The sequence below is a fragment of the Balearica regulorum genome, chromosome 1 (genome assembly GCF_011004875.1).
Source record: "Balearica regulorum gibbericeps isolate bBalReg1 chromosome 1, bBalReg1.pri, whole genome shotgun sequence".
NCBI classification, from domain to species: domain Eukaryota; kingdom Metazoa; phylum Chordata; class Aves; order Gruiformes; family Gruidae; genus Balearica; species Balearica regulorum.
In genome coordinates this window covers 145,000,912-145,027,446 of record NC_046184.1, presented here as the reverse complement: position 1 = coordinate 145,027,446, position 26,535 = coordinate 145,000,912, and the positions used below count along the sequence as shown (strand labels likewise).

At 39.2% G+C, this 26,535-nt stretch overlaps 1 protein-coding gene across 1 annotated transcript in view; it reads left to right on the top strand.

Annotated features, from left to right (window-relative positions):
• GABRG3 (gamma-aminobutyric acid type A receptor subunit gamma3) overlaps positions 1-26,535 on the top strand; it is a 342,488-nt gene that overhangs the window by 273,179 nt on the left and 42,774 nt on the right. The window contains exon 6 of the mRNA XM_075737535.1: positions 13,597-13,734. Within this exon, the coding sequence (XP_075593650.1) occupies positions 13,597-13,734 (138 nt within the window). The remainder of the gene's footprint in view (positions 1-13,596; positions 13,735-26,535) is intronic.

Below are 26,535 nucleotides of genomic sequence, written 5' to 3'. Positions count from 1 at the left end.
AGCAGCATTTTTGATTACAGGAGCAGTGAAACTACTGAAGGCCGATATCCCAAGGGCCGATATGACTTGGGGATGAGTGGCCTTTCTCTGATCCTTAATAAGGCTGGAGCCTTTTCCTCCTTGGGGAGCATTATTAAGAAAGTCTCCCCTGTTTGGGAGTTTATTTTATAGAATATATAATATCTAAGGCTTACGTTCGTCTGTCACATGTCAAAATTGGTGAATGGGTGCAAAAGTTGTTGAAGCAAGGACAGATAACATGCATATAAACATATACAATGAATACAATTACATAAGCCTCATTTCCTAAGCAAACTGAGCTAAAAAATATTTAATTACTGTAACTTGGCCCAGAGACACATGAAGCAAAAACTGCTGAGGTTCTGATTTTATGACTGGGGATTTATTTATTTATTTATTTTAAATAGTTGTCAGTATGATTTATACAGGGCCTAGAATAGCTGTGAAATGGCAGCAGGAGAACAGTGTTTGGACTGGTGATAGAATATGAGGAGTAACAAGAGTGCAGAAAAATGGGGAACTTGGGAAGAAACTGAAATTTTACCTCTCCCAAAAATTCCAAAAAAAGGAATTTTCACAGATAAGATCTTGCACAAAGAGTGTCACTGGTTTATATTGGGGTTTTTTTTCTAAATATAAACACACAAACTCCATTTTTTAAAAAGGGTTTTCCATGAGCTGGATATACAGATAACATTTTTTTTTTTTCCAGAAACATAAGCACAGATTTTGCAAGAACAAATGATTCTGACAGAACCTGCCAACTGCTTTGTGAAACTGGCATTGCTGCCACTTTCACTGCCGCAGGAAAGGGCCAGAAAGCACCTTTGTCTGGGACAGGGCTGCCAGGCTTCCAGGGCTGCAGCTTGGAGCACCCTTGTAGCCATGACATTTGGGGGGTTTTGAGTGGTGACAGTTGCCTGATGCCCTGGAATGACCTGGGGGAGCTGTAGCCTCTGGAGGATTCAGAGCTATTGGAGGCAGTTGTGTTGTGTGCTGATGCACAATACTGCTGCTTTAAAGCTTTAGCAGAAAATGAAACAGCACAAAACTATGTACAGTTGGTACATAGACTTATTTTGGAGAGTACCTTGTTCTGAAACAAGGTGCTGAAGAACTTCATCTTAATACTTCTCAGTTAACTACAGGCAAAGCTATCTATGAACCTAAGAGCTGAGGAATACTGCACCACAAGGAAAACTGAAAAGCATGAGAGTACAGCTGATATCCTTGTTTTATCAGGCAAAACTATTAGTATGCTGGCTTTTTCAGTCTTACCTCTACCACAGCTCTTCAATTTTAGAGCGATAATTGATCGTCTGAGGAGATTTAGGTCATGATTAGTGTCTGGGACCAGAGACTGAGAAAGAAACCACTTTGTGAAAAGTTGTGACTCAGAATTTACCTTATGGAGTACTGCAAGATACTGAGATTTACAGTCTCTGTGGGGATCTGCAGGGGACAGTAAAAGAGCATGACTCCTCAGATTTAGAAAGAATGTTTTAGCTGAGCTAAAGTAAAGCTAACCGAAATAATGGTTTCATGTTCTTGAAATAACATACCTGGACAAGGGATTAAAGCATTGAGATACATAGACACATCACAGAAAGTTTGCTGTCATCAATACATGTACCTCAAAAGGTGAGAAAAGGACATGAAGAATACTTCTATGGTGTACTACACAGCCGCATCAGCAAATTTCCATCAGCAGTATCCTGAGAGCAAATGAGATACAAATACTAGAGTTTTATTGGGGAAAAGGGAGTTAACTGGAGAAGCAACAGCCCTGAGATGCTTGGAAAGTAAAGGACAAACCAAGGCACTGATAAATGCTTCCAGAGAAGAGGAAGGCCAAATTTATTGAATGCAAAATTAATGTATTTACTATTCATCATAACACTGTTGCTGATGTTTAAATGAAAACAGTGCAGTGCTCTCACTAATTTAATTGAGTGTGACAACACATATGTCAGACTCAACAAAGTGTCCTGCTCATCTGAAACTTTCATCAGATAATTTCTGATGAGCTGCTATTAAGAACAGGGAGATTACATTTTAGCCATGAACTTTTCAGGAACTGTTTTTTTTGTAAGCATGAGGCACAAAAAAGTATATTAACATTTATCTTTGGTTGCGTCGTCTTGCTTGCTATGCTAATAAGGTGCAGACACATCCTAGGGACCTAAAATTGAAAACTATCAAAATATTACAAAAATTAGAAATCTCATTGTTCCATTACTTTACAGAGCTATAAAAACTTTTTGGTTTGTTTGTTAATTTTAATGTGTTTGCAAATGACAATAAATGTGCATAAATGACAATAAATCTACATACAGAATGATAATAACTACATGAATAAGCAGATACCACTCATTTCTTTGAAAATAGCTGATAGACTGAAAAAAACTGACTAGAGGAACCTAGTCATAAATAACTAATTTTGATTTTCCAATATCAGCTCACATGTTAAGTTACACTGTGAAGCAAAACAGAGAAATGAGTCTTTCAACAAAAATACGTTTGTATCGGGGGGGGGGGGGGGGTTTCCAACAGCAGCAGCACTATTTCACAAGTATTTAAAAGCTAACTCTGCTTAATCTCAGGCTTAATGAAATTTTCAATGTAGTATTGCGTTTATGCTGCAAATTGTTGTTTTATTCTGTAAAATGGCAGTACTCTGAAAAGATGCTGTGTTTTTAGTTTTGAGTGCTCTGCTGTTTTACCTTTTATTATCCATTCGTGATGCATTCTGAGAAGACCTATAACAAAGTCATAATAATCTTGTATGGAGATCTTTAATTCATAACCTGCTTCCATTAATGCCATGTTGACTGAGCATAGTACATTTCTGACGGTTCTGTAAACCCACAGGCTTTGCTGGTGTAGCTCCTGTGAAGCCTGAAATGGGTTTCATGGCAACTCAGAAAAAGCATTGTTGAGACCTAAGTTTTCATTTTTCATGGGTCTGAAAATGTACAGTCCAGACTAGTCACAAACCCTATGGACTAGGTAAGCTGAATATATAACTACAATGACGTTTGAAGTTGGATAGAAAATTTCTGTACATGGGACTGTGGATAGATTGTAGTATATTTCTAGCCTAAGAAGTTAGGCACTGATAAGTAGGTGAATGCTAATATTTCTGTGGATGCTATTACTATTTCATTGCAACAGCTACCTTCAAGTTGTGAATATATTTTTGTTTATCTGTGCTTACGCAGTTATTATTATTATATTGTATGAGAATGCAAAGTCTTCTTGCCTGTCTTTAAAAATGTAGGCTATTCCTTGTCAGTTCTTTTTTATATACTTTGTACAACAAATAGCTTATTTACTTATATTTACATGTTGATAATAGTATACTTCTAATCATAATACTGTATTATTTTACTGCTAGTGGATATCCCTCTGGTAGTTGCACTCATACTTAACATATACGTACTAATTATTGAGTAGCAATTGGAAGATAAGGACTAAGCAAGTTTAGCATAATCTCTAAATACTGTCACGTCTGTGTGAGAAACACAAAATGAATTCTCAGTGTTAAAAAAAAAATCTTCATATCAAGTGTTGGAATAAAAAGCTTAGATAGATTACTTGTCAATGAAAGGAAGAGACCTGTAAGAAAATTATGTTCTCTCCATTCCTCTCCACTTGCATGGACTAAAAAACTTTACAGGTGTATTTTCTTTCATTTCCTGGGCTATTTATGGCCGTGTTGTTTACTTTACTAGAGCTCTGAGTCTCCATCAGAATCCCTGCTTGCTCATTCTATGTTTTCAGATGAGGCAAAACACATTTTCTCAGCACTTTGTCTAACAAAGCAATGGATGAAGTAAACAATGTTATCTTTCTCATCAGGGTAGTCTTAAGGAAATCTTAGTAGTCCTACATGGAGGATACAGTTAATTATTGCCATTAAACGGGTAAAGGCAAGATCTTGTAATATCCAGTACAGCTGAAATTCATACTGAGCATTTTTGCGCTACTTTTCATTCAATTAACATATATTTGGGTTAAAGATCTTTGATGGAATTTAGTCCATTTAATTTACACAGCTATTCTGCCCCTAAATTTGAGGTGTTCTACATAGTAGAAAAACTGCTGTCCATCCTAGTTATGAGGAATTTAAGCACTTGCTTTAGAAGGGCTATGTCACTAAGCATCTTCAATATAGGTGCAGTTTAAATGAATGGCTACAGTGAATGTCAGCAGACCAAAGAATTGTGGATTTGACAGATATTCCGTTAATAAACTGAGAGGTTTATGTTCCACTTTGGCTGTTTTATAGCTTTGTTTTCTAATTTCTCCAAAGCAACTCCACCTAGGTTTGGTTTTAAATTCTGATGCCAGGAGCTTTGACTTGCTCTGTTTTTTTATCTGCTCTATTGCTATGATGTTGGCTTCCTCTTTTTCATAAGGCTGAATTAAAAGTCAACTTTTATACAGAAAATTGCCATCACCTACATCTGTCTGAGATACTACTTGAGTATGCAGCCACTCAGACTTTGCACATGTCAGCAAAAATCCTGGGAAGCACCTCAAAATTTGCCCTCAGCACATCCAGCACAAAATTCATGTTTAAATGGACATGAGAAAATCTTGCACACACCTTAATATTCTTTCATAGTCAGTTACAATCTGTAAAGAGAAGTGATTTTTCTCTTCTCATTTGAGTTCATGCAGTCAGCCGAACACAAAATTTTAGCTGCTAAAATATTAATTTTGCACGGTTTGTTTTCTGTTACAGAACTCAATATACATATTTAGCAGTACAATAATGAGGCCGATCTCTCGGCGGTAGTACATAGCTCTTGAATTCTCAGCATCGTTCAGTCATTGTTGCAGGCCACATGAAGTCCATGTAAAAGAAGGGAAAAGAGACGAGACTGACGGCTGATTGACTCTCACTCCAAATCCTTCAAAGAACAGCAAGTGCTCAGGTGAAGCCTCCCATCTCTGTGCAGAGCTGGTGGTGGTATGAGAGATCTCAGGCAGGGCAAAGCAGCAGCACAGGATCCCAGCAGACTCTGAAAAGGCGTATCTTTGCCATACATTTCTGAAAACTTCCTTTTACCTAGAATCACCATCTGCAGTGGTGTAGAAATTATCTAAAATTATCTACAGTCAGTAGAAATTATCTAAAATTATCTAAACCACATTATGAATAATGTCCTGGACTGTTCTTTGTAATGACACACAAACGTGAAGCATCACAAGGTCGTGAAACAGCTATGTTAGCAATGAAAAATCAGTACAGGGAGCTGAAAATGAATTTCTGTCTCTTACTAGAATCTTTGTTTATAAGCAGAAAACATCAACATATCTGGCGAATTGAATGAGTAGATATTCCAGAATCATTCAGATCACGAGAGAACCTGAACTAGAAAAAAATATCTCAGGACTTTGATTTTTCTCTGCAAGGCATTGGTATTGCAGAAAACTGAGGGGTAAAATCTTCACATTGTTCCATACAAAACAGAACAGGAGGCTGGGGTGAAGTATCCATCCTGTAAAAAACATAAGCAAGACTGCATATGGCTAGGCAAGGTTTCAGTGTATGTCCCGAGTACACTGATCTATGCAGGAACGCTCCTTAGAGAAGATACAATTTATATCCAGTAAGCTAGGAGCGAATGGGGATGCAATATAGCTAAATAAGAGGAATCTGAACATTTATCAGGTGTTCTAATTAGCAGTGGAATAATTTGTGAGATAATCTGCGGGCCAGAGCAATGCAAGCAGACAGGCAAAAGAAATTGCTGCATGCGAGGCTTCTGAAAATTGTCTTCCAAATAAAACTGTTAGCGAGCAGTAAAAAAAGGTATATAAATAAAAATACATATCAAAACATTAACACGAGACCAGGGGCTTGTTTGGGGTTTTGACTGGGGGTTTTTTGCCTTTTTTTGGGGGGGAGGAGGGGTCGTTTTTTTGCTTGGGTGTTTTTTTCCCAGATAAGGTGAAGGCATTTGCAAGACAATAGAAAAGTGTAATTATAGGGACAATATATGATAAAACTAACCATTTCAAAAAAAAAAAAAAATCACTTTTGTTACCAATTGCAAGTGAATCAAAAGGAAAATTGTTTGGTTAGCAGAAAGACAGAGTACAAAGTTATGATCACACAACCAAATTGCTTTAGTTTCTTAATGTAATTTCAAGCTATTCCTTTGGAATCCAATACTAGGAACAGGGATTTTTCACTACTGGGGCTGTTTGTGTCAAAATAACAGCAGCCCTATATGAGAAGTATCTGTTAGATTTTAAAATAAAACTATGATTTTTTTTTTTTTCAAAAAGTGAGCACACGAAGTGCCACATCTCAAAACATCTTCAAGGGAAAACTTGTCTCTCATTTCAGTCCAATCCTGCTCATTCTTCTCTGCCTTCCTTCTTTCCCTTCTCATTTTCACCCTTCTATTCTCTTCTCTGTTTTCTCCAAGCCAAGATTACAATTTGTCTATGAGTAGCAAAGAAACGAGGAAAATGTTTACCTCCTACAAGAGCTGGTTAATAGAAAATCCTTCTTTTGGGACTTTCTTCTCTGACAGCAACACTTCTCTTTTCCTCCTTTCTGTTTTGAGGGCCCAAAAGATGTATTGATGTCACAAGTTCCTCCTAAAAGCTAAGCTACCATATAATGTATCAGTAAATTGTATCAGCATTCTGGCACTTCTCTCAAAAAACAGAATTATTCCTGGGTATTAAGGATAATTAAGCATTACTGTTGCTGATGGTGACTGGATCTTCTAGTTCTTAGCCAAAGTGATATCATAATCATATTAAATCACATTTTTAGGTAGAAAAACTTAGTTGTCTTCAATGGGAGATGTGTCCTTCAGGGCAGTATTAGATCCATTATTCTGCAGTCATGGTTATGTTGGTTGATATTTTTTTTCATGAGCTAATGTACTGTTAATAAAGTGTCAATTACCGATGCAAGCAAACAGGGCAAAGAGTAAGGTTTATAATTGCTGTAGTTATCACCTAAGAGCAATTACCTACAACTGCTGAAATAAATCACTTCAGGTTTTAAAGCTATCTTTACAGCATTCACATTTATCTTTTTTAATTATAGCTGCCTTTTAAAATATCTCATCATTTTTCTTTTTCTTTCTTTTTTTTTTTTTTTAAAATCAGTGAGTGAGAAAAAAGCTAATCACCTGCATTTGTGGACAGAAAGAACTCAATATGCATTCAATTACAAGTATGAGTATTGTTTTCCATAGGTCTTCAGTAAACAATTAAATGTCTCCATTCTCTTTCCCTATTTCTGCTTCGGTCTGCCCTGATGAGATACTCCTGAAAAGACATAATGAATTTTCTATATTCTCTCCCTCTTTTTTTTATTTTTATTTTTATTTTAAACTAGTTAAACTGAAACTTTGCTCTTTCTGCTATTTAACTATGTTTGATAAGTGCATACAATCATGAAATCCAAGGTAGTATCATTTTTAATAGGGGAACTTCCACGATTCTCCTAGTTAAAACTACACACACCTCTACTGAGAACAAACACCTGACAGATACAGGAATAGATCACTGAGAAACCTCTCCCTCTGAAATGTTGAGAAGTTTGGATTAAAAATGCAGTTTGCTTGCCAACAGAGAAGCGTTTATAAAGACTGCTAACAAAAAAAAAGAGCCCAGGCAGCTTCTGCAGAAGGACACGATTTGTCATTCACAACACGGTACCAGAGAAAGGTGCATTTCTGGACTTCATTATCATCCTCTGACTGAGGCTGTGTTGACAGAGGTCTTCCAATTAGCCTGAAGAAGAGTTTACTAGGTAGCATTCGAGGAAGCAAAGTGTGCCTGGAAGCAGCTGGCTATATGGTGCAAAGGGTTGCTCATCGCCTGCCTCTACTTGTGTCAGGGCATCTTTCCTCTCCTGACCACCTTCATCAGCATCAGTCGAATCTACCACACTCCCTCCATGCCCATGGTGTAAACTCTGACCAATAGCTGATGGAAACAGCTTGTCTTTCAGATCATGCTTTCTCCTGACTTTGAGTGTATGTATAGCACCCCTAGAAAAGCAGAACCTTCCCAGAATCCAGCTGTGTCTTTCAAATATATACTCCTCACGAGCATCGCCCCCCTGGCAGATACTTGATTGAACCGATCCTTTCTTGCCTGCTTCCCCAGCTTTTCAGCTTTGCTGCTGCTTTCATTAACTCCTCATCTCATGCTCTGAGCATATAATTTTTTCCAAGGCTAGGAAGGAGAGATGAGCTTCCTTGTTGCATTATTCCTTTTGCCACAAGCTGGGTCTGCCTGTGTTACATGTGAATACAAAGTGTGGGGAACCAGCAGTAAAATAAACTGATTTCACAGAGGGGGAGAAATATGTCTGAAGAGATGAAAGAGGTTGGGTTTTTTCCATGCCTCTCTGTCTTTCCACATCTTAGATACATTTCTAAGGAAAGTTTTTTAGACAGAAACTAGTTCTTCAAGTGATCTATGTCCTTTTTGACATGACCCCTTTCCTGCTATCTTCTTCCCATCTCTACTCATTTCCTAAAACAGACCCATTATCACAGAAAAGAAGGTGAAACTAAGAAATCAAGCATTGATCTAAGATGCGCAGACCAACAACAGCATTGGGGAAATCAAAGTTAGAGGCAGCATGCACTAACAGGCATGGATACATCAATGGTTGTGTTATGGAAGTTGCTGATTTTCCATCAGCGTTGACTCCTGTAGCAGATGTACTTCAGGGACACTTGACACCAATTCTCACAGCTATCTTGGGATTGCATATGCCTCTTATCCAGCCTGGAGATGTTTCTGGCCTTGACCATTTTTCCAAGCAGTTTGGTGGAGGCTTCTGCACAAATCACTTAGTCTCCCTAGAAAGTGAAGCAGTATGAACATGAAGAATGAAGTTTAAATATTTTAACCTGATAGTTACAAATTACATGGTGGTGATGTGAGAAAATGTGGTAACATGAGTTTAATTATTCCAGTAACAAAAAGGAAATAAAACAAATCCACAGAATCTCATAGGTTGTCATGACAATTTGGTTTTCTGTTATAATAACAACATTCCAAATGGCAACAAATGCATTTATTGTTTATCCATGTTTGCATTATTTCAGCTAAAGTCAGTGGTACACTTTGAAAATTTATATGTTTAAGCCTATGAGTAAAGCAATAAAGGTACCGATCATTTGTGTTAACTGGAAAAGCCATTAAGTATGTTTGGTGAAAGTAAACAGGAGGTATTGTATGGATACTTTCTACTGGGCTCTTAAAGGAATCATTTCAACAAAATTTGTTCTTGACTTCATTTTTCAAAGTCACGTAGTACCAGTCTTACAAAAAGACAGATGGTCAAGGTGCTCTCTAAAAGTCTTTGACATGGTAGTATATAAATCTAAAACCTGAAGAAGACATGAATAGCTACAGCACAGCCTACAAAATAGCCATCAGGCAAAAAAATAGGAGAGTTTTAAAGACAATCAATTAAATTCATGGGAGGGAAAATGAAGGTGTTGACACAGACTTTGGTTGAGAAACTCCTGAGTTGCAGGCTGCTGGAACTTGGGTGGCTGTAACACAGAATACACGCTTGGTTGTCATGGTTGTCTTCTTCCCATGCTGTCTCCCTTGCCATCCTACTGGCACCCGCTGGAAAGCCTCCAGGACCTCCTGGAGCCTTGCCCTGCTGCAGTATGGATATTCTCACATAACCTAAAGCAACCTGACAGGGTAAATACACTTGACAGCAATTTGTTCAGCCTGGATGGCTTGAAGCCATAAGGTCAGGAATTTAAGGTAATTTACTGCAATTTGTCATGCTGGGGAACTGAAAGAAAACAGACATTTCTATAGACAATATACTCTTAGTTGTGTTGCGGGCTGAACAGCAGAGGTTACGTTTTCTTGTGGAAGTACTGAAGTCTCCAGTTCTGATACTTTCTAAGATGAAGTATTTAGAAGGCTAGAAGCAATTAGACTGTATACAAGAAATATGGGGTATCACTGAAAGAAGAACCATCATGAATAGTCCGATCTGTAAGTTAAATGAATCCTACGAATGATGTACTGTCCAAGTAGATGTGTAATTATTCCATAAGAAATATTATATCTTTTAAATGTATTGAAACGTGAAGTCGCCTGGCACTGGAGCAGAACATAATAGCAGTTATTTAACAGGTTGAAACAACTCCCATTGAATCACTGGTATTTATCTCCTTTGATGTAAGTAAGTAACCGAACCATTGCAAGAGCAGATGTCAGTGACTGTGGATTAAGGGGGCTACTATTGAAAGGGCACGATGGTCTCCTGAAGTCAGTTGCTTGCTATTTAATGATGATGAATAATACTAAAAGTAGTTATTCTGAAATTGAATCTGTCTCTTATTCAAAAATATAGGAAAAATCCTGAGGGATGAGAGTCTCATGAACTTGTTCCTGACTATATGCTTCTCATGCCAGGATAAACATCTATGCCTTGGATAATATGATAGCAAGTTTTCAAAGTTACTGACAGTGTAACAGATTTTTGATGGGGTGGCCATAGGATTAAAAAAAAAGACAAAAAATCAGGAAGAAATTGAATTAAAGACGAATCGACACTTTTTCCCACTAAAATTTAAAAAAAAACAAAACTAAAAAAAGTTCATTTTGTATCAATTTAAAATACTGTATTAAGAAAAATAAAATCTGTGTTACTTACAGGATATTTGAAACATTTTTACTTGCAATGATTATGGTGAAATTTACCTGAGAAAAGGGACCACATCTACTATCTGCTACAAAATTTGCAAATTAGCACTTGCGGCCACAGGTTCTGCAGTGGGAGCTGGTATAGGGAGTGCAACAGGGCAAGGGTTTCCTTTCCTCCGTTGTCAGGATCCAAATCAGGAGGTAGGATTAGGACCCAGACCCCATGGCAGCTCCCCTGGTGGTGCTGATACTGTTTTGTGGGGAAGGGGCAGTTCTGCCACCTCCAGCTGGCATGAGGGTACAGCAGTCACAGCATGGCCCATCAGCTGCTTTTTCGCTCCTGAAGTGTGGGGAGAAGATATCAGTAACCAGGAATGAAACCAATCTGAGAAGGCTCCTGAAAGCCAAGTCCTGTTTGACTAATCTGATCTCCTATGACAAGGTGACCTGCTTAGTGGATAAGGGAAAGGCTGTGGATGTTGTCTGCCTACATTTTAGTAAAGCCTTGGACACCATTTCCCACAGAATTCTCCTGGAGAAACTGGCTGCTTATGGCTTGGACGGGCATACGCTTTCCTGGGTAAAAAACTGGCTGGATGGCCGGGCCCAAAGAGTTGTGGTGAATGGAGTTACATCCAGTTGGCGGCCAGTCAGAACAACCCCATGCAGTGCTGCAGGCTTGGGGAAGAGTGGCTGGAAAGCTGCCCAGTGGAAAAGGACCTGGGGATGTTGGTTGACAGCCGGCTGAAGATGAGCCAGCAGTGTACCTGGGTGGCCAAGAAGGCCAACAGCATCTTGGCTTGTATCAGGAATAGTGTGGCCAGCAGGACTAGGGAAGTGATCGTCCCCCTGTACTCGGCTCTGGTGAGGCCACACCTCAAATACCATGTTCAGTTTTGGGCCCCTCACTGCAATAAGGACATTGAGGTGCTGGAGCGTGTCCAAAGAAGGGCAACGAAGCTGGTGAAGGGTCTAGAGCACATGAGGAGCAGCTGGGGCAACTGTGGTTGTTTAGTCTGGAGAAAAGGAGGCTGAGGGGAGACCTTCTTGCTCTCTACAACTCCCTGAAAGGAGATTGTAGCAAGGTGGATGTGGGCCTCTTCTCCCAAGTAACAAGTGATAGGACAAGAGGAAATGGCCTCAAGTTGTGCCAGGGGAGATTGAGATTGGATATTAGGAAAAATTTCTTCATTAAAAGTGTTGTCAAGCACTGGAACAGGCTGCCCAGGGGAGTGGCTGAGTTACCATGCCATGGCGTATTTTAAAAGATGTGTAGACGTGGTGCTTAGGGACATGGTTTAGTGGTTGGAGTTGGCACTGTTAGGTTTATGATTGGACTCAATGATCTTAAAGATCTTTTCCAACATAAGTGATTCTATGATTTTATGTAGGGATTTCTGTTAAAGGGAGACATTATTTGGTCAGAAATGTCATCAGAAGGCTCAGTATAAGCAAGGCTCGAGATTTCAGAAGATGCAGGGCTAAGGGTTGGAGGCCCTGCAAAGCTTGACTTCTTTCACTGTACCTCTGCATCCTCTGACATCATCTGCCAGCCAAAAAAAAACTTAACCTTTAGATCAGTCTCACAGACTGGCACAGCAGAACTGGCAGTGAAATCTGCTTGGCAGTAAGAGTTCTTGTGGAGAACGGCAGGGCTTCTGTTTGTTACTCAGTCGGCTCCTTCATGGGTTATTTCTTTATTTACATTGATGGGAAATATACAAACATGGCATTTTGAATTAACACATAGTCATTTTCTACAGATTAGAACTGAGGGACTGGTGGGTAGTTTTCATGCTGTGTTAGTGAGAGGGATAAATGAGGCCATGCACACCTTATAGCAGTACCCCAGCAGGGTGGAACCTTAAACAAGATGAAGCCGACATTTATAACAGGAAAATATCAAGAAAATAGCCCCATGACCAGAGACGTCGTTTCATATCAAAATTTTATCTGTATCCAATTACAGCTGAGACAGTTATCTTAACTGGCTATTGTTGTTGTTAGGCTTCTAATTTGCCTTGTAATCTACGTCTACTATATTAGTTATTAGATGAATAGGCATTTATTGTATTACGCATTGGAGAACAATCTAGTTTTAACTAGCATGGGCGTGCTGTTGTTTTCTAGATGGTCTATTATTATGGTTTGGGCTGGTTGAAGATTTGTTGTTGGACTTCTGTTGGAAAATGCCATTCTCTAACAAAAAGAAAATTAAATATTGGCATGAGGTTTAATTATGACTAGTAAGTGCTAAATTGATAAAGGAAGACTTTCAGAAGCAATTTCAGCTGTAGAGATCAGGTGATATCTCATTAAATACCACAGCCTTTAGAAGTAGTATGATGATGGCATAATCACTTTTAAAATCCCATACTAATTAAAAATTTGCTCTTTTGCACTATATTGAGCTCATTTCAGAAGTACAGTAGTACACATTATATTAGAACTATTGTCACTTTTAAAACAATCTGTCCATTTCAATTGTTTACATCCTACACTGACATTCCCCTCCATTTTTACATTCTATCAGTTTGCACAGCTTCTTCAGAGCATATATAAAGCAGTATACTTCTGTATACTCAAATTAGTACAATCAACTGCATCTCTGAAGAGGTCTAATTTTGATAGAATCAATCAGAATTTTTCTCCACTGGAAAAAGAAAAAAACCAAACAACGATTGTGAAAAATCATAGTTTTGCCAGTATTACAGCTCTGTGTTTGTGTGCCATACAACTCTTTACCTGAATTATACCACCAAACTCACTGAGAAAGCATCAGATCAGAAATTTAGGTATTCCCAAATAGCTCCAAATCAGTGAACAGATACTGTTTTGCAGTACCTTTTTATGAAATGCAATATTTTTATTTAATTTATTTTATTTTTTAATTTATAGATGGCTACCCTAAAGAGGAAATGATTTACAGATGGAGGAAAAACTCAGTGGAGGCTGCTGACCAGAAGTCTTGGAGACTCTATCAGTTTGACTTTATGGGTCTCAGAAATACTTCAGAAATTGTGAAAACCTCTGCAGGTAAGAATGATAAAAATGGTAGTGCTTGATTTGGAAAGCAATTTATTTAAAAATATTTGTTCCAAGTTTGCTTTCATTTGAGTGCAATTTCATTTCAATGTGTACCAATGTTCGTACTAAAACCTCTAAAGTGCAGACTTCAAAACTATTGACTTTGTCTAGATTTTTGATGACTTCTTCTCTACTCTTTTTGTAATTTCACAAATCAAGGAATAAATGCTAACTTGACATGGCTGTTTGTTATATACTTGAAGTGACTATATGTTTCTAATTTCTCAGCTAAGTTTCTAAAGCCATTCCTGCACTGAGACGTATGTTTTCACCATAAATTAAAGAGAAAGATTTTGAGCATAATGGTAGAGCTAGTGAAATTAGACACTTTTAATAGTAGTTAATCATTCAGCCACAGGTTTGTTATTTTTCTTAATATTTCAAAGGCACTCTTTATTTCTGAGCTGATAAATGCCTTTGCTAGTGACATTACCAATTGATTGTAATTAAAATCTAATGATGCCTGTTTTATTTCTTCAGAAATCTTACTGTTTCTTATAATAACAGCAATATAGGGAAAAAAGATGTATAAATAGAATACATTATTTGAACTAGATAAATTCTCATAAAATTCAAACAATGTCTAGACTTTATACATGACTCTGCAGTAAGTTCCATGATTATCATTTGGTAAGTCTTCTCCTAGCTGCAGAAGTAAGCTGCTAGAAGCAATCTTATTAATTGGTGGTGGATTTTTGAAAAATCCAGTTTATTTTTTTCAAAGTGTAAGCAGAACTATGTTATTCTTTTGGAAACACTGTAAATAATAGTAATAATAAAACATTATTAATCTGTGAAACTGCTGCTGTTGGGTCATGACCCACCCACTAACATCAGTAATGTATTCTCAGGACAGGATAGCAATTTTTGTAATGAGGAGTCACTAAAGCTTTAATGAATATTTTGGGCTGGTAGTCTAGCAGAGCAAAATGTTGCAAACAGTGCACATGTAAAAGTTCTCTTTTATTCTGGATACAAATCCTTGTAGTCTGTAAGTTTCTCAGGAATGCAAATTTCTTAATTGCATCAGCCATAAGTTGAACCAGGAGTTGGTGGGTAACAGTCAAGTACAAAACACCAAATCATTAAACTGTCTGTGCATGCAGGCATGAAGCTTATTGGAAGGGATGGTATAAATAGGAGAGAAAGCCCTGCTCTTTCTGCTTTGCTCACATCTGGAGTGATGCCATCCTGAGTTTGCATCACGAACCACTAAACACGCATGCAAGAAGAATTACCAGATCAACCGTACTAAGATATTGACAGTGTCTTGATAAACAGATCTATTAAACTCTTCCTTTGCCCAAGACAAAGCCATTTTTATAGAAGTCTCAATCAAGTGAGTAAATGGTTAATGTGGAGCAAGGAAAAAATATATTTTCTATGTTATTTTTAGTATATTCCCAGTTCTTATTAAGATGAGTGAGCTAACAGTATGTTTTTCCTATTATTGCTATTGCTGCTTCTGCCCACCCCTGTTTATGAGTGCAAAACTTGATAGCAGTGTTGAACTGAACCTACTGGAGCCATCGTGACATTTCTATTCTCCCAAAAGCATCGTAGTAGCAAAAAGTTGTTGGCAAACTGGAGTTTATTCAAACACTAAAAAAACAACAACCCCGAACACAAAACGACTCTATCGGGAGGTTGTGGAAACTAACTTGGAAGAGACAATGTAAAATGCACACGTCAGCTTGTCAGCTGTGCTTTTAGGTAGAAAAATGAGTTGTGCATATGGCACATATATTCTGGCCAGCAGGTGGCCAAGAAGGGGCTCTCATTCAACAAATATATCAAAGATGTGAAAAATAAGCCCCTGAGTTTGCACATGGACCTCAATTTGCATGGAATAGACTCTCTGGCTGTATTTACATTATAGTTTAAAGTACTTTCAAGGCCAGATTTACTGAACATCAACAGTATTTACTGTCAGGAGCAAACCCAGGGCCAGGACTCGGGAAAACTAACTGGTACATTAGAAAACCTTGAGCATGCCCTATGCTATAGAGCAAGGATTCCCAAAATGGAGGGAGGTAGGCAGGACACAACCCACCTGGGACTGTGCAATATGTCTCAGAGACGAAATTTAAGATAATATTGCAATTACCTACTGTGAGCATATAATTATATGTGAATGAGTAGGATAAAGAGGCAGCTGTGCTGTGGTACATGCCTATTTACTGAAGAAAAGTAGCCCTATCCAAAAAATATGAGAATTAGGGAACCTCCAAAGCTGCTGTTTCCTACTGCGTAGAAAATCTCTGGTGAAGGGAGACAGCAGCTGCTGCCTACAGGTATCCCATCTCCTTTACAGCCGTGCCATGGGGGTACAGGCGGTCAAAGCAGAGATGCCAGGGTCTGTCATGGAAGATCTGTGGCATATTTTCACTAAAGCTGCCCGATGAGGGATACTGCGCCTGGGCTGCCCCTAAGACGCTATGGGTATAGGACCCCCCCTCGACTTTGGACTCCTCCCCAGAGAGACCAGTTCCCACCATCTAGCCTTTGGGAACATGTGTGGCCCCTCTGAGCCGTGCAGTAGCCCATAAAGGCCCCACCAGCCACCATGCCTTTGCAGACTCAGGAGAGAAAGGAAGAGCAGCACTGTTCCGAGTGCTGCGCAGGGAATCATTCAGAGTAAAGAGATGGAGTTAGGAAAAGGGAAGCAGGCAGGACACCAACAGCAGCTTCCTGACAAAGAGAGGTACTAAACGTCTCTTCCTCCCAAGGGAAATTATGGAAACTACTATTACATAGGGCATTTAGAAGCACGCTAGGCAAAGTACGAGAAAAAGTACTACAAGGAGCAGTCCTCCACTAGCAGGAGATGGATTCAAAACCCTAACATCTTTTTTTGCTTCTGACTTATACCTTTCTGCTGGTTTATGACACTATTACTTCTCACTAAATTGCGTGTTCATCTATAATGTGAGAGCTGCTGCAACATTACGTACCTGTGTCCAGTTCAGGGATGCCTTTTTTAGCTCCTCTTCAGCAGTGTTCTGGCTATAATGAAGAGAGGTCATACTGACCACACGGCAACACGCTGCTGCTCTTCCAGCATTTGCGTAAGTCTTTTCTTGGTAGTCATTTTCACCACAAAACTACTAGATTTAGTACTCAGCAGAGTTCTCCTATTTGATATTCTTTCAGTCTTTCCAAACTTTTTTCATATATCTAAATAACCTTTATGTTAATCCAGGGCAATTTCAGAGGTACACAAGTAGGAAGCCAGTCATCACAAACTGTGTATTTCTGAAATCTAAGCAAGATGAGAAGTGTTGTCATCTCTTGCCTTGAACCAGCAGTGGCTTAAAGCATTGCCACAGTGGCATGCTTTACTCTTGCAAGAAGACTATCCCCTTTTACAATAATCTGGGAGCCAGAGAAACTTCTCATTCCCGTCTGGAAGAGGTGTTCAGCTTTTTCTTGAATGTCGTGCTAAGATACAAACACAACCAGAAAAATATCTACTGCATATGGTGATTACATGGAATACACAGCAGAAATCACTGTGCCAGTGCTCTGGTCATGAACTTTTATCTTACACCCAAGTAAGCTCTCACTGTCAGGTGACATGAAACTAATTCACAAGTAGTGAAGAATTCCTTTGTTGCCATCTGGCAAGATACTCAAATACTATAGCAAGAGCACTTCTCTTGCTACAATGTCAAATAAGGCTGACAAGGATAATTAAAGTAGAGGGAACACTAAGTCACCTGGCATTGAGCTGTGAAAAAAGGAGGAACTTCATGTAAGGAGAAAATTCTCAAATTTGAAACCTGCAAATCAGCCAATGGAAGAGTGGTCAGGAAAACAGGAGAGAGAATGAGGGAGAACATCATCCTTAAAAGCACTCTGCGTGTTTGCAGTAAACTTCAGGTTTCTGAGTCACAGCCTTTCCAAGTACACTTTCAGGGGTCGGGGTGGGGAGAAAAAAAAGAAAAGAGAGTTATGAAGGAATCCATGAGTAAAGCTCATGGAGTGAGCTGTAGTGTTGCTTGCACTTCTCTGCTGACATCTCCCCTAGGGAAACTCTATTCATTCTTTTTAAACCACTCAATTTTTTACACTGCTAGATAAACACAAAGACCTTGTAGCTACTGAATCTAATTTTCATTTACTTGAAAACTTCTTTGCATCATACAAGTCCTATTTGTGTTCTTACTCAGATGCCTTTAGCCTGAGAGATTTTTCCAGTCCAAAGGAGCCTTTGCATAAATAAATTCAGGATAATTAATCAGAAATAGAAAACACCATAAAAGTGCCCTATTTAAAAACTTTAATAGCTGTTCATTACAAATTAAATATACAGAAGCAGACAGAAAGTACTATTTCATACATTCTGAATAGCCCCCAAGCATCAATACCCAAACCCCAAAACAGGCATAACTACCACCATAAAAAGGGACACCTTCGCATACATACAATGGATGGGTGACGGTTAGTGGAGTCTGCTAGTCATAGGACTTCTAAATTGTGCATTATATTTTGAAATTGCTGTTTCATCAAGTACCTCAGCTTACATGATGCTCTCAGCCCTGTATCACAAGGTTAACATCTGTTGTCACAGATTCAGATAAAGCTCTTTGAGACTGCTACCACCACCACAATATAAAGTATATACTCTGTTGCAGGGGACTCGGTAAATGGCAAGTAAAAAACTACCCTAGAACAAAAATAAGAAAGATGCAAAGACCTACAGCCTGGACATGGGGTTGGCAAGGCCAGGGTTGGCAGCAGGCAGCTAAGCCCCTCAGCTTGGGTAAGGGGTTGCAAGGGGGGTGGCAGAGAAGGGTGGTCACAGGCTGATCAGGGCAACTGGAGCCTGTTGGTGAGCTCACAGCCCTGACAAAGAGGGGAAAAAAATGCATGAGATGCCATAGTTGCTGAATGTGGTTGTATCTATGCATGTTTGGTTTTAATGATCTGATTCAGTCACACCCTCCTGTACCACCCAACTGAAGACATTTATTTAATGAATATTGATGAAGCTCTTTTAGTTTTTAAAGTCATTGACATTTTTTAATGTCCCACTGAGTCCTGATGGCACATCAGAGAGTGCTTGTCATCTGTTTTTCCCAGGATAAATGTGAATTTTGGGTTTTTTTTCCTCAAATACCAAATTCAGTGGGATACAGTACACACTACCTCAGCTGGCTGTGCTGCACAGACTGTCTTTAATCGATGGCATCCTGAAGCAGACAAGTGGAGACTCAAATAAATTCACCTCATTGTTTGAAAACAGTGCCTATTTTTACCCAGCTGGCATTGCAGGACCTTTCCCTCTTTGAGCCACGGTATCACATAATCTCAATTGCTTTAATGGTTCGGCATTGGTTTACAGCCCTCAACAGACATCTACTCTGGGTTCCCATGATTCTAGACAGTATCCACTTCTCTTCCAAATACTGTTCCCTCCTTCCCTTATCCTGTCCTGCCTGACTCCTGATGTGAGTACAGAAGGGGAGAAAGAGAATTTGAATTTCCCTTTTCTTTTTTTTTTTTCCCCCTTAACGTGGCATGAGTGGCGTGGCAGATGGATTCCACCATCTCAGAAACTGCTTTCCCCTGATCTTCTGTGTGTCCAGCATTCGTGTGCGGAAAAAGTCTGTTGAACACTCCCCAAAGAGGGAGAATGGAAAATGGTTTTGATGGGAGAATTCTCCATTGCTTTGCTCTCTGGTTCTTCAGTTCCCACATACTTTCCCTGGCCTTTAGACACTTCCAGATACAACCTATTCTATCCAGTTTTGGGTCTTCCTTTGTATCAGGTACATGTAATTCTCCTCATAGCTGTCTGCAGGTTCCAGAAATTTGTGGTCTGAATTTTAGACCATGCAAACCTACAAGCTATGCTTGCATTTGTTCCCAAGATTCATTAAATCAGGTTTGGGCTTTCAAAAATCTTTTTCCATCATTCAGAAGGAAATCTTAAGAAGTTAGGAATCAAGCTAAAATCCAGTGTTGCTAAAATCCTGTGTTGAGTCTTGAAGCTGAATATAAGTTTATTTTTGTGGTAGACAGAACCATACAGGGACAGTTGATGCCAGAGGTGCCATCCTTCACCAGAATCTGCTGGCCCCATCACACTCCTTTCTGCTTTCTCACCTTACCCACACAAACACACACATACAACTTCTCAGAGTCCTTGTGCATCTTCTGCCCCCACGGGCCCTCATCCCCAGCAGCTGCAGCACTGCCAAACTAGCAGGTACCAGGAATGCACCCTTTGAAGCCCTTCTTGCCAGCTCTCCAGCTCCAGTGCTGAAGATGCCTCTGCTTGCTGCCTTCACACAGGCACGTACTAGCACTTGCAACCTAATTTTCACTCATCTTTTCTTTCTTATCTTCAGCTTTCTCCACAATTTTGTCCTTAATGAGATCCATCAGATCTGGTGCAAGAACATAAAATCCCATTTAGGACTTCAAATAGGTTGAAAACACTACTTAGTATTTGAAAATAATGCTAGTACTGACCCACAGAACTGACCTATGGCATGTATAATGAATTCACTCTCTTACTTTTTCCCTGTTCATTTTTCATAGTTCATTGTGAAATAGGACTCCAATAACACTTTTAAATACAGAATGTTTATACAGCTTTGTGTGCAGCACCAAATACATAGTCTGGATTTGAATTGGCTATCATTCCTTGGCTCCTCTCAGAGGAACCCAGTAATACTGAAAGTCCTTGCCACTGCAATCATCTCTGTAATGAGGGAATATCATAGGACTTCCTTTCTAACAGTAAACACCAATTTATATGAAAACAGAAAACTAGCCTGATTATAAGAAGATTTAGCAATAATCTTTTTGTTGACAGAGTTTTTATCTCTGATACAGTATTTACAATAAATCAAATCCCAGTTTAGCAGAGATCATCAACAGTGGCTGTATTGACTTGTAAAAGATATTCACATCTTGAATGATAGTCAATCAGAATGAATATTTTGAATATGCCATAGTTTTTCTAAGAGAAATTTAAATTTTTAACAGCGTTCATCTTGCACTGACATTGTAAACTTTATATAATAGATTCTGATAATTTTATCATTAGCCACTCAGGTTAGAAATGTAATAATTGAATAGACAATTACTAATAATACTCCTATTCTATTAAGGTGTTTTCCTATGTTGGTTATAAGTTTGACTGACATTTACGGGAATCAAAATTTTATATTGCCCTGCAAATCCAGCACTTGCCTGTCTTGTTACAAAAATATCTCACAAAGCTCATAGTAAGACAGCTTCTGATGAGAGTGATTTATAACTTGATCAATAGCCTACTGCAGTTAATAGAGCTTTTCCCAATGCTGGCCTGGGATCAGATCCTGAAATGCTGAAGCCTGAAACTGGCAATTTAATGTAACTCTTCAGTCACTAGAAACTAGAGAAAGCTCAGCTTATTGATATACCAGTGGGCTAAATATAACATGCTCTAGAAACACCTTTCTTCTGCTGCTTAAGAATAGTACAAGAGATGATTAGAACAACAGCTATGAAGAGGATATTGTTCCTCTCCCTATTTTGTAAGTTCAGCAGAACTGCATATAAAACTGGTTTCATTCTTACGTTTTGCCTCGCAGAGACAAGTGCTTAGTGTCCTTTGTGTAGGCCCGTACTGCTGCAAATGGTGAGAGAGATTGGAAATAAAGTAACTTTACTTTGTGGTAAAAGCAAAAGTGAAAAAAATGCAGTGAAAGACTGGTCCTCGCCTGCATTTTTTTCTTAAGGGAGAATTTCACTAGGAAGCTATTTTTCCCTAAAAAAAAAATCCAGTTGTCCTCATTAATGGATCTCAAGTTGTCCTGTTTAAAGATTTACATATTGTATGGAAAAAATCACAGGTTTTTTTTCCCATTAGGTTTTTCTTCAGCTGAAGTTTTAATCTGATAGTTCCATATTATGGAAGTTTGTATGTGTCAAACTTTAAGAGGTTCTTGAATTAATGTCCTCATTCACTCATCCATTGGCAATCATAGAACGGTTTGGGTTGGAAGCAACCTTAAAGGTCATCTAGTTCCAACCCTCCTGCCATGGGCAGGGACACCCTCCACTAGACCAGGTTGCCCAAAGCCCCATCCAATCTGGCCTTGAACACTTCCAGGGAGGGAGCATCTGCAACATCACTGGGCAACCTGTTCCAGTGCCTTACTACCCTCATCATAAAAAATTTGTTCTTAATATCTAATCTAAATCTACCTTTCTTCAGATTAAAGCCATTATCCCTTGTCCTGTCACTACATGCCCTTGTAAAAAGTCCCTTTCTAGCTTTCCTGTAGGTCCCCTTCAGGTACTGGAAGGCTTCTATAAGGTGTCCCTGAAGGCTTCTCTTCTCCAGGCTGAACAACCCCAACTCTCTCAGCCCATCCTTATAGGAGAGGTGCTCCAGCCCTCTGATCATCTTCATGGTACTCCTCTGGTCTTGCACCAACAGCTCCATGTCTTTCTTGTACTGGGGACCCCAGTGTTCCAGGTGGGGTCTAATGAGTGTAGAGGCGGAGAATCACATCTCTTGACCTGCTGGTCACGCTTCTTTTGATGCAGCCCAGGATGCGGTTGGCTTTCTGGGCTGCAAGGTCAGGTTGAGCTTCTCATCAACCAACACCCCCAAGTCCTTCTCCTCAGGGCTGGTCTCAATCCATTCTTGTTCCAGACTGTTTTTGTGCCTGGAATTGCCCAGACCCATGTGCAGGACCTTGCACTTGGCCTTGTTGAACTTCATGAGGTTCACACATGCCCACTCCTCAAGCCTATCAAGATCCCTCTGAATGGCATCCCTTCCCTCCAGCATGTTGACTGCACCACACGGATTGGTGTCGTTGGAAAACTTGCTGAGGGTGCACTCAGTTCCGCTTCCCATGTCACCAACAAAGATGTTAAACAGCACTGGTCCCAATACCAACCTCTGAGGAACGTCACTTGTCACTGTTCTCCACTTGGACACTGAGCCATTGACCGCAACTCTTTGAGTGTGACCTCAACCACACAGCCCTTTGCTCGACCTCCTCCCAGTAGGATGGGGGACAGAATCAAAAAGAAAAAAAGTAAAAGTTGTGGGTTGAGATAAATACAGTTTAATAGGACAGAAAAGGAAAGTAGTAGTAGTAGTAGTAGTCGTCATCATAGTAGTAGTAGTAGTAATAATAATAGCAATAATAATAATAATAATATACAAAACAAGTGATGAACAGCACAATTTCTCACCACCCAGAGCCAATGCTCAGCTAGTTCCTGAGCTGCCCAGCCTCCTGGAGAACCCCTCCAGTTATATATGGAGCATGACATCATATGGTATGGAATATCCCTTTGGCCAGTTTGGATCAGCTGTCCTGGCTTGTGTCCTGTCCCAGCTCCTTGGGCACCCCTGCCTTCTCCTTGGCAGGCCAGTATGAGAAGCTGAAATGCTTGAATGTTTAGCCACAACTAAAACATCAGTGTGTTACCATTATTCTCATCCAAAATCCAAACCACAGCACTATACTAACTTCTAGGAAGAAAACTAAGCCTATCCCTGATGAAACCAGGACACAGCTGAGAACAACTTTCAAGACTCTTGCTATTCCAGCACCTCTGGCTTTTATTCCTAGTTCTGTGTCATTACACTACTGCATTGGTGAATTATGATTGGCTCAAAGTTTTGTATTAATGCAAACTGTGAAGGTTTGGCTTTGCCCAGGGTTACTACAATGTTATCTAAAACTCTTTCACAACCAGCAATGGTACTTTAAATTGTAATTTAAAACTCACAGTATTGCACAGCGTATTTTCTATTTCAGTCATTGCTGAATCTACAATCTTAATGAGAATTTTAAGATACAGGATGGGACAACTATTCACATGTCGCAGAAAGTTGCTAAATGTCTTTTTAGATTTTAATTTGCCATACCTCAGAATAAGTGCGGCGCCAATTAGTTACGTGCTAGCAAGATCTCTCTAAATTTAGCATTCACTCTTTCACATTGGGGTCATATTTCCAGATTTATTCTATGCGGTCATAGAGACTCTTTGCTGCTAGGACCCTTTTCTGCAGCTAATATTCACAACATTCAGGACTTATTCATAATAATAACAACTCAATTTCAATTAACATCTGCTTCTTAGTTACACTGGCAAGAACCAAAAATCTCTTCTACGATTAGTTGTCTGATGCTGGATTTATCCACCACCTACTGAAGCCAACATGTGTCTTACCTTTACCTACCAGAGAGTCTGGCAAGTATGAGTTGTGCTGTCAGATAGCTAAGGAAATGGTACAGTACAAGAGTAAGTGTTTAGCAAGTTTCCAAACCCTCCAGCAAATGAAACCAAAGTAATGATATAGGATAACCTGGGCTGGCATCAGTCATGATGCATTGCAGTGTTTACAAAATAATTTTGGCAGAAGACACCAAATGGATTATCACTCATTACATCAGAGAAAGTTAATCATAGTCAACTTGAGACAAACTGAAGGTGTGGACCAGAGTTTCATTGCTTCATAGAAGTAAAATATGTAATCCCAAGAGTACAGGAAGGTGGTATTAGGACAAGGATCTCAAAACACTCAAGTGACTTTTAGTTCTGCTGGTGTCCTTGTGCTTCTGAACAGATGAATCCTCTTGGATACATGGTCATCTCATATGAGCCTTGGAAGTGAGTCTGTTTAGTCTTTTAGATCTTGTTATATAAAACAGTGCTAGAACTATAACAGTAGACAATATCCTTATATAGGGTAATTCTGCATGATAGTGGAACGTTTTCTTGTCAGCCTCTCTTTCAAAACCTTTTGCTGTTTCTCAGAATTTACCATCTTGTATTTATTCTCAGTGGAGAGGAAAATTAAAATTGTCATTCTGACATGACCCCTAAAGACTGGCATTTAGCTATGTAAAGACTACATTTCGCTATGTTGAAGATCTACGTTGCCCCCCAGTGCAAGGGTTTCACAATACCATCTACATCATCTTTAACAGAAACAATCCACAGCTGCTCCTGTTGTAGTTGTTTTAAGTGTTTGGCAGTAAGTTCCCTTTAGCTTGTACAAATCTTTCAAGTCTGTCTTGGACAGGGGACACCCCGGCTCTAGCACCCCCCCACCCCCCAACAAAACAATGTACAGTGTTGTATGAAAGGAGAACGGCTTATTTTTAGATAAGTATAAAATACAGATTTTCATCTGAGAAGTACAGAACCACCACCCACATTCTACTTCAAGTCAGTATCAAAGTTAATTGCAGACCTCCTACAAGTAGGAGCAGTTAGAGTGAAAAAAACATCTGAAGAGTTTTCTGCTCTTCATGTCCACAGCTTCAGATATGTCTTTTGCATACTATAGTGTGCCAAATTATTCCGTCAGTAACATTGATTCAAAACAGAAATTTTCTTAGAATAATGAAGTAGGAGAATCATAGAAGAATTATAAAGCAGCTTGAAGAGAAAAAAGAATATGCATCTTATACATTCTTCACTAGATGCAGGTTGCTATGAAGCACATAAAGATGTTAAAAGTGTATTGATGTTCCCATACATCTTCCCACTGTAATTGGACACTTGTCAAAATAATGCAAATCTTTAGACAAAGCTGCAGCCAAACTTGCAGATCATAGTTTTAATCTGTGTCTTGGTCCACTTTGGTTTGAATTTCTCTCCATCTAGTCAATTTTTTTATAAGGATACCTCCCAGAAAAAAAAAACCAACTGTTAAACATATGTCTATTAATAGAAAACATTGATTAAAATGTCTGTTGTAGTAATACCAACTTACACACTCCCATGCCAAATGCTCTGTTTTATCCTTATTCCTCCATTCCTCCAGTGAGAGAGCACATCTGTTATTTTTCTCAATGCTTCCTTTGAAAGGAGGAAAGCTTGGTAAATGTTGCCTGTGTTAACACAATAGATAAAGACAGAAACACATTAAAATGTGAAGAAAACCTTGCTGCAGCTTATTCTTATTTGTATGACTAGAGAGATTAATTTCTAAGGATACATCCTGAGCACCATGTCTGAAAAAAATGAGTCTTTGAAGGGGTTTCCAAAGGGTCTGCAAAGATCCCCTCAGCAAACTCTAAACTTCAGATCACCCCTGACTCACACACCTGGAATATTTATTTTTTTTTTTTTTACTCAAGCTGCCTCTCAGCTGTGTCTGCTCTTGACACAGGCATCATCAGAAACCTCCAAGGAGCAATCCTGGGCTATATTTTCTGCCTGAAGTCACCAGAAACATTGAAGCAGGAAAGCTGCATGGTGTGGTGGGACCATCCCACTTACAATGAAGGACATCCTTGAAGAGTACTCTCAATACTGGGCTGACGAAAGGCAACACTAGCAAGGGTGCAGAGCTGACCTTTAGCTTCCTCTAGCAGCAAATAAAGTAGCTGGAAGCTGTTTTGATCTTGACATTCTACACTGCAAATTACAGGTGTAGAAGGTTTGGTTTTAGCTGTGTCATCTGAGATAACAGAAGCCCCTTTAGCTCAGTGGTAGGCTCATAACTCATTTTAGGCCTAGGCCTATTGCAAATGGTACTTAATCCCATCCTCTAACATCATGTGTTTAAAAATGAGAACTATGGTGAGATGTGCAGCGAACAGGATTACAGGATGCTAATAAATACCCTATCATCTAGGAATGGAAGATTTCTTAAAACATAATACAAAGTTTTCCCATTGTCACAACCTTAAAATAAAACTGTACCTTTGTGCAAAACGTGACAATTTTATGGCAAAAAAAAATCTTCTTAGGACATGGGAACTCCAGAGA